The 10864-nt window shown below is 39.5% G+C and overlaps 1 protein-coding gene across 3 annotated transcripts; it reads right to left on the bottom strand.

The window, feature by feature from the left end:
• Positions 1-300: 300 nt before the first annotated feature.
• Positions 301-10459, bottom strand: LOC100384665 (uncharacterized). Of its 3 annotated transcripts, none has more exons than XR_002261833.3 (8): positions 10139-10450; positions 9364-9780; positions 8003-8055; positions 7453-7857; positions 4938-6627; positions 4218-4310; positions 1872-2013; positions 301-1125 (listed from the first exon to the last, which is right to left on the bottom strand). XR_002261833.3 is itself a non-coding variant. In XM_008645949.2 (8 exons), exons 1-8 carry the CDS (start codon positions 10326-10328, stop codon positions 533-535), a joined length of 3588 nt encoding a protein of 1195 aa, XP_008644171.1. In that variant the 5' UTR covers positions 10329-10459; the 3' UTR covers positions 301-532. The 3 variants fall into 3 exon arrangements, 2 of the variants coding, with proteins under 2 accessions (XP_008644171.1, XP_008644172.1); XM_008645949.2 differs by having other exon boundaries at positions 4213-4310; positions 10139-10459; XM_008645950.3 differs by lacking the exon at positions 10139-10450 and having other exon boundaries at positions 4213-4310; positions 8003-8081; positions 9364-9492.
• Positions 10460-10864: the final 405 nt, after the last annotated feature.

Raw genomic sequence — 10864 nt, 5'->3', positions numbered from 1 at the left:
TCGAGAATCCCTCCCAGATGGTCTTAAAAAGAGAGCTCTCAACATATAGCACTAAGAAGCTAGAACCATTTTTTTTATAGAGAAAAGCCAAAGCCAAAAAAATTACCTCCTAACAACTCTTCCCTCTACTTCCTATATCGACCTTCTCTCGCGCCAAGAGAAATCGTTTTGCTAAACAATTTATTAAAAAATACTAACTTTTATAAAGAAGCTGCTCTTAAATAGAAGCCTGAGCCGGAGTTATTTTTTAAGGAGCCGGAGCCGTGCCAACCAAACAGGCCCAAAATCTCGAACAAAAAATGAAATCAAAAGGAAGAACACAGAAAACGTTCTTCACTATAAGAAAAGTACTATGTATAAAAAATATGTGACCATAGTACGGTGTGAATGGTATGAAAACACAGTGCTGCTATGTTCCAAAAAAAAGCTCAGTACAATGTCACGGTGCAGTGTGGGCAGAGTGGCAGATATGTGCAAGATGAACTGAATTTTCCTAAAGAAACAGCTGAGGCGTGAGGTCCACAGAACCCTTTCAACTCTTCGGCCAGTCCAAATGCTCAATCGGCTTCACACTCACAAGCCATGCTCCTTCAGTTAGCTCATCAAAAAGTTGGTTGTATCCCCACCCCGAGTAGCCTAGGAAGAACCACAGGCCATTGACAGATTGCTCGCCCAACTTGATCCGTGTGACTACCCGGCTTGTGGCAACTATGTTGCCATAATAGACGCCTGGTATGACTTGCATGTACCCCTCCGAGGATACTCTTGACAAGCTTACAAGATGATAACCCTGCACCACAACAGGCCCACCATAGAAAAGTGGTGCATGCTTAATAGGCTCCATCGAGCTATCCAGATCCTTGAAGACACCCCAGCTTAATCGCTTGTTGATGATCAAGCCATGAAATCCTTCATGAGAATCAGCTGACACAATGAGCACCTTGGCATTATCAAATGGAACTGCGGTCCCGAGCTTCTTAGTGGCAGTAAGGATGGATCCTGTAACGACACCTGGATGACTTGGTAACTCAGAACCAACATTGCCGCTACCTTTATCACTGACTTTAAACTGAATTGCCTGTGGTGCATCGTGCTGTGGTGTCATTCTCTTCTTCCACATAAATCCTGAGTACCAAGAAGAAAATAAGCTTCAGAACATGCATGTGACATTTTAACTAATGCTGTTTGGTTCGGTCCTGGGAGTCGTACTGCTAATGTAATCAGGTTGCAGTGCAATCTGTCACAGTGTAAGGCAAAATACAATTCGTTTGGTTCGAATTTTTAACATCTTGCATTTCCTTAATTGTGTTTGGCTAGCAACAAAGGTAACAGGTTGGCTGGGAACAAACAGGCTGGCAACACACGGAACATAGGGGCGAGAATGTGAGATCCGCAAGTTGAGTGGAGAGGACAAAGTTGTGAGAAGAGAACAGGAGAAGGGAGTCCGCGGGCATAATCAGACAAAGCTGGGAGGTGGGCGGTAATGTGGTATCAGCATTGCACAACCCGTACCCGATCCTTGTTACAGATTATATATTAGGCCGAACCACATGTGCCGAACCAAACAGCACATATCCTTAGTGTGGTGGCACTTCAGGTTTGGGGAACGTCTAGGAACGTCTAGAACAACGTAATCCACAGCCAAGCAGCTGCCAGTCTAGATAAGAATGGTAAACTAGGCTGGTATGCCAAACAGGTAAACAGCACATGAGCAAGGTTGATACTTAGTACTTTCATGTATGAGAAGATTAACACAACTTCTAAGAAACAATAGTGTTGTAAAGTGTAAGCTAACACACATTACAGAACTATAAGCAAATTCAAATATTTTAAGTAGAACCAATGCAGTCACAAGATGTTTATCCACTAACCTTTATATTCCAATAGATAGCGAGAATTGCTCACATGAGACTCCAAAAATTCGATTAAGTGAGACACTGACATTCCCCCTTCATATGCTATTGCACTTTTGTTCTCCGCAGGGAAGAGTAACAATGCCGGATAAAGTTCTTCCTGTGTAGATGAAAGTGCAATACAGTAGTACTGTTAAGTGCATCAGTACCAAAACATTCAGGCTTAACAAGTAACAATGTTAGATAAAGTTCTTCTTGTTGTTATTGTTGGTTAATAAGGCTTAACGCATTCCTTATATTTGAACATCTAGAGGAATTTTAAAATTCTATGAACTTCACAAAAACTGATCGTTGGGTTGCATATGACAAATCATAAAGTCCCCAATTACTCTTTTTTTAGGGGGGGGGGGGGGCTCCTAGTTCATGAAGAAAAATTGTATTGTAACACTCGTGTTCCAAACCATAGTCACAAGGAATGGGTACAGTGGTAGCCACATGGGAACTTCGTCCATGACCCGGATAGGCGGGGTCATTCTCGTTACCACCACGTAAAAATCTCTCACAGGTAACTTTGTAACTATGTGTCCAAACAGGGTGTAAATTGATTGTATGGGCATAGCTTTGCATAATTGCATTCAATAGTTTGAACTTTTCTTGGAAGGAACACACTACAGGATTATGTCAGTATGGTTAGTTGGGGCCAAAGGGGGTGATCCTGCCCTCCCTGTTATATGAAATCTCAGAAGGAACAACTATGAACCAGTTGGTGTTCAACCGCTAGTAAGCTGCTAGTAGTGCCTAAGAAGGACACATCTAGGTTTTTAGGATCAATGCTACATAGAGACGAAGATTGATGAAAATGTTAGCCATAAAATTAAAGTAGGGTAGATGAAGTTGCGTCAAGCATCTGGCGTTCTATATGATAAGAGGATACCACAGAAGCTAAAAGGAGAGTTTTATAGTATGACGATGGGACCTGCTATGTTGTATGGTGCAGAATATTGGTCTACAAAAAGACGACATGTTCAACAGATAAGTGTTGCGAAAATATGTGTGTTACATTGGATTTGTGGCCATACAAGAAGGGATCGAGTCCGGAATGAACGAATGAAAATATACGCCATAGACTAAAGGTAGAACCAATTGAAGAAAAGCTTGTCCAATATCGGTTGAGACAGTTTGAACGGGAAAATATCTTATGCAGTCACTTATATTGGTACAAACGTGCAATCAAGCGATTTGGTGCATCTAATCTAGATCCAATGATGACTGTTATTTTAAATTTAACCCTTTCCACCTGAAACATAGAACCTAGTTTACTTTTAACCCCTTACATATGAAACCGTTGGATCTAGATTGGATGCTCTGGATGGTTTGATTGCACGCTTGCACCAAATGAGTGATTGCAAGGATATGTCCTCGGTTTGAACATGTCCAACGGAGACCTCTAAATATGCCGGTGCATAGTAGGATCCTAAGATGTGATAGCAATGAAAGGAGAGAAAGAGAAAGATCGAACTTGACATAGGAAAAGACAGTAAAAGGAGACTTGAAAGGATAGGATATATCCAAGATTTAGCCTTGAATATGAGTGCATGGAAAACAAGTAAACAAGTATCCATGTGACCGAACCTTGACTTGTGGGTTCTTTTGGGTTTTTAACTCTAGCTTACCTCAACTTGTTTAGGATAAAATGCTTTGTTGTTGTTGACTTGTTGTATTCAATTAGGTTTTACTTTTCCCTATATAAGATTTTGTCCAAACTCCATTTGAATATCACTGGCGAACTGTTAAGACATAATAGTTGTTTCCACAGTAAAACGACAAAGTCTTCTGCAGTTATACTTATCTATATAAATGCCTGACTGTTGCTCATATGAGTACCTTTTGACACAAATTATCACAAGAGACCCCATTATATCCTATGCCACTTATATTCCATGCATAGGGATGCCAGTATGCTACTACTCTAGCTTATAAACAAAGGTTTTGAGTTTCCCAAGCACAATGTTCGCCTAATTCTCTAGGTCACTGGCTACTAATCTGACCCATTTCATGTTAAAGAAAAAAAAGGCAGACCCAGTGATAGAGGCTCCCACATGAGTGGGTCTAGAGAAGGGATAAACCGAGGAAAGCCTTCCCTCCAAAATGTGGAGAGACCGCTTCAAACCCGCAACCTAGTGACTAAGTGAGACAGCTCTCACCACTGCACCAGGTCTGCTATTCACCCATTTTATGTTAAAGAATGATATCCAAATATAGATAGTTCCTAATTGAATATAGCTACAGAATTTGTTCTGTTACAGGAGGGAGCAAACTTCAATAGATGAGAATATAGAATTAAAAAAATAAATACTACCATGCCTGCAGATTTTAGTAAATGGTGGCATTCATTTGATGTGCAGTCTATCATGTAAATTGCAGGAAAGCCCTTCATCACATATTCTTCACTTTTCTCTGCAACAAAAAAATGATTCTTTAATACACAATGAAAGATTGATATTTGATGTGCAAGAAACACAGGGATCATGCTTAGCTAATGTTCAGAACTTTAAATGAATTATGTACAGTAGACAGGTTCTGTTGCCTTTATGATGCAATGATGTGACATGTATATGCTTGGATGACACTGCAGTAACATTGCAACATGCAAATCACTTGATACTATATCTCTTTACCTTTTTCAGTTTCACAATTGGAACATTAATAGATGGGGCCAGTGTCCAACTTCCTATGGCCACACCCACACATGACTAAGGTAATAAGGTTCAACTTCTGTCACCCAAAACTTTGAAAACGAATTTCCAGATATTTCTTGCATTTCACTCATGAGCCATTGGATCACTCATGACATCTAGGAAGTCTCAATCAAGGCTACATTTAATGATGTTGACCACTGTAGATGGGAGGTAAGGAAAATAAAAAAATGTATGACTTGCATTAGATGCAAATCTGATCTAATACAATTTAAAGCATGACTGATCAACTAAAAAGAACAAATCAGCAGGAAAACTTCACTGATTTCGAAAAATAAAAATAAAAATGCGACCAGTCAGCTAACAGTATAAGCAATTCAGGTATTACCTTCATTGTGGACATCTTGAGCATTTCTAGATACAGAATCTGAATAGCTTGAAAAGCTCTTAAATGATCGGTGTAACTCACGGACCACCAGCTCTGCTCGCTGACAAAACCCACACCAAGAGTTGCTGAAAAGCACCATTACATCCTTGTTCCAACCAGATACAATATTTTCAGTGTTTGAAAATGATACTTCACTTTTTGAATCACAACCTCTGGGTCCAAATACTAACGGACAAAAACTAAATGCTGTCAACTGAGGGATCGAATTTGCCTCATGGAAATCATGATTAACAAAAGGTGGTCTTGGAAACTCCTTTGAACTTATAGCTGATGAGGTACCACGGTAATATGAAGGAAGACTTCGATTCCTAAAACTGTCAAGATAATTTTGTAAAGAAGCATAGCTATACTCGCTTTCCTCAGGAAATATATAATGTTTTTGTTCAACTGGATCAATTATTACCAGGGACGGAATTCTTGATCCACCAGTTAAAGTTCTCAGGAGTCTGTAACCACCATCAGAGAAGTAGAAAGCACCAGCAAAACGGTAATCAGATATACTTGAAGTTACTTGATCAGTAAAGTCTGTGTCATCTCTTACAGGAACACAGGAAGAGCTACATGTTGCATGATGGGGACATCTTCTATCACTTTCTTCTAATCCTTCAGATAGACCGAATGTGTTTTCATAAATTGCATCTTCGGTTTTACTGATTTTTTTACTCAGGAATGAAGATCCATCAACTTGCTCGTTTGATGATACTGATTCCTCTTGGTCAGTGTACAAGTTTCTTTCATCATGTTCCAAAATTTGAAAAGCTTCTGTAACTGTTTTCTCCATTATGTGTTTATGCAGCATACCTCCAACCTCACTACTACTATCTGCATTATTGGGGGCATCTTCCTTAAGATCAACACTCATATCTGAAGCTTCACTTATGCTTTTGTCCTCAATTTCTGTATCATTAAATTCACGAGCAGTATCATGTTCATCAGGGTAAGTTGCCGAAGATTTCTCAAGTATACTTGGTACTTGTCCATCATTGATATATTCAGTCTCTTTTGCTGTGTTTTCATCCACAAAAGCTTCAGTAATATCATCATTGGAATTAGCTGTAGTGGCAGATGCATCATCAGTTCTTTTGTATTCACTCTCTTCAACTGATAGAGACTTAACCACTTTGATTTCAGAATGATCTGACAACATCTTTAGGCCAACATCTCGTGAAACTAAACTTATTCTTGTTTTCTTTGACTTATGCCCTGGTCTTGCTTTGTCTAGCAACTTAGTGAGAACATCATATACAGGATTAGCACCACTACCTTGGCTAGAACTTTTGTAAGAAATACTATCTCCATCATTAACCACCATAACTGACATTTTGTCCCCAAGTGCCATAAGCTTAGAAGCCCAAGCACTCAACCTTGCTGTTTGAGAATAGGCATCTGAGATACCTGTATTCCTCAAAGAAGGGACAGCTTTTGAGCGTGCTTTGGAAGTACTGCTACTTGGAACCCCATTACTGACATGAAATGGGTAATTATTTTGCACATACTGCCTTAGTAACTTTAGGACTAATTTGCTTTCATCTCTGACTTTTGAGGAGTGGGATAATCTATCAATAAATAGAACTACAGAGGGCCTGTTTCTGGGGAAGATAGCCTCTCTACTACTTTCATCAGCACTAACCTATGCATATAACAATGAAACCCAAGAGTCACGGGCTGGTGCATGTAAGAATTAAAAAACTATAAGAAAAACAAAAATGGCATACCATACACACAAATATTCATCCAGGAAAATTCGTTTGCCCAATAAAACAAGATATTAAATCACCAAGATCAACAAATCACAAACTCAGTAAAGTATCAAGTGAAGTATGTAGTATGAACTATATATTCTCTTCACCTAAAATCCATACTTCCATAGTTTAGGAGAGTTTTCACGAAAGAACTACTCCCTCCATTCCAAATTATAAGTTATTCCAACTTTTTTGGAGAGTCAAAGAATCTCAAGTTTGACCAAAATTATAGAGAAAATTAAAATGATTTATGACATCAAATAGGTAAATTATGAAAAAATATAATTAATGAGGATTCTAATGATACTTATTTAGTACTGTAAAAATGTTATTATTTTGTTATATAATTTTAGTGAAATTTAATATGCTTTGACTCTCCAAGAAAGTTGGAATTACTTACAATTTAAAACGAAGGAAGTATAGATTTTACAAATATTTGTCAAAAGTTAATATAACACAAAGTGTAAAGCTTAAAAATGAATAAGAAAGTAATTGTCTGCACAATTGTGGATAGACAAGGAACTGTAAACAGTATAACAAAAGGGATATTGGCACTGCACTTTATTCTTCTAATATATAATTCTACTAGCATACTTGTAGTTTGCAGAGACATTAACAATGGATGTAAATAAATGGTAATTTCATACTACCGAATAACATTTAATGTGTATTTGATTCTATTTGAGAGGTGCGTCAAACCATTATTCACTTACCTCCTTAATGCCAAGATTATGGTGGGATTGCACTATACTTCTCAGATCATCGCCATCTTTCGCAATAACTGAACAAGTTTTGCATCCCATATGATGAGTGATGACAAACCATGTATCCTGGTTGCCTTCATTAACAACATCCAGTGAAGGCAACAATGATCTTTCGGTTATAAGGCCAAATTTAGCTATTTCAGGGGGAAGCAAATATTCTCTTGCTATAGCAGTAAGCTTTCCATAGAAACTTTCAAATTGATGGAACTTTTGCATTGTACACTTTCTATATCCATCATTTGTGTTTCCAATTTGTTCAGAGACACTTTCGTTTGCCAAGGCAAAACCAACTTTCCAAGGAGAACCAGTAAGCTGACCCCCAACTCCAAAGGTTTGTTCTTCATTCTCTATAACCTGTTTGTCATCTCAAATAAGTACATTTTCAGGGATTGTTCTTCTGATATTTGCTGAATCTTCATAGTTCAGATAATTCTTCTCAAAGAAACATAGCAGTATCTAATTAATCAGATATAAATGCAACCTTCTTCACTACACTTACAAGCTCTAGTGGCCCATCTGGTTCTCTGGTCATTATCTTCCCAGAAATGTCAACTGTGGCACATCAAAGAATATAGAATCTGATATCAGAAGATGAAAAGCAACATCATTAATCAAAAATATTTGTGTAATGTGTATCAGGGAGCCAGTAGTGCATGGAATGGACAAAGTCTAGAGGAAATTAAATTGAAAAGGGTAAACCAAAAGGCATATTATATCCTGGTAATTGGGTGTGTTGTTTTGTTTTCTCATGAAACTATCTTTTTTCCCTAATTCTGAATCTAAAGCAAATCGTGATGAGTTGCCTGCACAATCAACAAAGCATCCAACTGAGAATAGATGGATAAAAAAACAATATGCCTCTAGAAAATTCATACTCTCATTTGGTGATAAATTTTCAAAAGCTCTCACCGGGATGCCTTGCTTGTTACATTGGAATATGCATAAACTTTTCACTCCTAGAGGCATCAATGCTGCCTCGTCAACTCGCTGTGGTGTCATGTTGGCTTGATGCCTCAGCAAGAGAACGCAGTGGATCAACGACAAATCGGCGTTTTCACTAGTCACACTCAGTGATGGAGCCAAGGGTTGGTCCATGTGGACCATGGACCACCCTAGAATTTTGGGCAAGAGTGTAATACATATTTAGGCAGTAAGCAACTTTAAGTAAACTTCAGAGTTTAGTGCTCATTTTAAAAATGCTTTGAGACTTTTTAATGTGTTTGTCTTATATTTTAGTAAATTATATATTAATAACATGCCGCATTTATATTGTTAACATTAACAAGAGTTTTATATTAAATTGGACCACCATAGATTAAAATCCTAGCTATGCCACTGGTCACACTAGAGTATTGTGGACTTGCTGTTATAGAAGCAGCCTAGCTTGAGGCGTAATCGTGTAACAGCTCGTGAGTGTGGCGACAGAAGTGAAGACAGCAAGCCAAGCAGCATATGCATGTTGGTGAAGAACTAAGAAGGCCAGGATGAGATCCACAAGTCATGTCCATGTGGCCAGACTGGCATTTGGCAACTGGTCCTTGCAAATATTGTGTTGTAATGGCAACTAGGAGTGTTGGATGCACTGAGCACTGGCGGCTTGTGTTGCACAAGCATATGAAATGCGTCTGTTCAAGGGAGTTCCTCGTCCTCACAAAAGTACATGGGTCAGGGAGGGAGGAGCCCAGGTTGCCAGGTTGACTGACGGTTACTGTAGTGTCAATATTACTGTCGGAGGCTCATAGCTATCAGGCTCAATATTCAGGTTTCAACAAAGTGACTCCCTCCCTCCCTGAAGAAACGAAAAAATAATGCTTCAAAAGCTGGAAAAAAATACGGAAGGAAGTAGTAGAGTAGACAAACCGTTTTCTGTGTTGTTATTTGATGACGCTGCCTCATAACTTTGGTTGCCCCCGCCATGAGCCAATCTGGTGAACCATCCACATGATTCATAAAGGAGTATGGATTTATCGGTAGATTCGATGAAGGTCTCGACATCTTCTTGTGTATGCAAAACCTCAAAAGGGGACTCCTCATGGTCAAGTGACATGATATAGCGCACTGCAGACAGAATATCATGTGCACGAAGCTTCCCTTGATATTTGAATTGCATGGAACGTTGGTAGTATACCACAGTTATTCCTTCAGCAGCACCAATAGCATCTGTCAGCAACTTTTCAGAATTCTTGTATACAACCATCAGCTTGAGGCGACTAAGCTCCTCATTGGAACCAACCAAACGTTCTATGTCAGCCATCAGTGATCTGGACTCACCATACCCTGCAGATTGGGATCAGTAACAATAACAGTTAGGTTATAGCATGCTGTGCCCACGTGTGCTATGATGGAGCATCAGAGCACATTTTAAGGTAAATACACCAGAAATATGCAACAAACGCTAGATTTTGGAATTTTGATTCGCAACCATGCAAACATTGAACATAGCTTAATTACCCAGATCCAATGCAAAAGGGGATCTGGGGCACTGCGAATTGTCACGTTTTGCGTTGTCATTTCCGATAGACTGTTAATCTTATCGATACGGTGAGTTGCACTGGGAGACAAGAAATGTGTTTAGTTGAACCAGATAAACGACTATGAAGCTCATCAGAAATAAGAGGCAGGCACGTGTCCTCACAGGGCATCGTGACGAGGAGGAGGACGTGGGGGCGGAGCCGGATCTGGGACGAGAAGTTGGCCCTGGTCAGGACCTGCCACTCCAGACGGGCAGCAGCGGCACCGGAACTCGCCACCGTTGCCGACTGTAGCGCACTGGCAAGGATGAGGAGGATAGCGCACGGCCATGCCGCGGTGAGGAGGAGGCGCATGGCGGCGGCCGGGGTATAGCAGCAGCACCAGCGACTTCGCGCGAGGACTCGAGCTCGAGTTCAGCCGTCCCCGTCCGGGGACCTGGTTCGAGAATCGAGACTCGAGAGTCGAGAGTATATTGTAGGGGACTAGGGTGTTTTGTTCGGCAACGACGGAGCAGTCCTTCTGTACAAGCCTACAAGCAAACCATCTGATCCATTAGATTACGATCCAACCATAGATATAACTATGGTTTATTAGGATTTTTTATAAAGATTATTAAGCTGGTGGTGGAAGGATTTAAGTGTTAAATGTGACCTATGGTTGGATCACGATCTAATGGATCAGATGGTTTGATTCCACGCTTGCATAGAAGGACTACTTGCATAGCAGTCGTTGCCGTTTTGTTCACAATAATTACAAATATTAAATATAATATAATTATAACATTAATTAAACAGATGTAGATTAAAAATCAAGATGAATTTATTAAATCCTAATTAAACTTATATTTAATATTCACTAGTACAATACCCTTGTGTTGTGATGATCAATT

The sequence above is a fragment of the Zea mays genome, chromosome 5 (genome assembly GCF_902167145.1).
Source record: "Zea mays cultivar B73 chromosome 5, Zm-B73-REFERENCE-NAM-5.0, whole genome shotgun sequence".
NCBI lineage: Eukaryota > Viridiplantae > Streptophyta > Magnoliopsida > Poales > Poaceae > Zea > Zea mays.
The sequence above is the reverse complement of the archived record's forward strand: the minus strand, read 5'-3'. Positions and strand labels throughout refer to the sequence as shown.

What these genes read in the sequence shown, in the direction of transcription:
- LOC100384665 (XM_008645949.2), bottom strand. Translation starts at nt 10,328, where the DNA reads ATGCGCCTCCTCCTCACCGCGGCATGGCCGTGCGCTATCCTCCTCATC. An exon ending in CCTCCTCGTCACGATGCCCT is followed by an intron (nt 9,781 to 10,138) that starts GTGAGGACACGT and finishes CCCAATCTGCAG; the next exon opens with GGTATGGTGAGTCCAGATCA. An exon ending in TCAAGATGTCCACAATGAAG is followed by an intron (nt 4,311 to 4,937) that starts GTAATACCTGAA and finishes TTTTTGTTGCAG; the next exon opens with AGAAAAGTGAAGAATATGTG.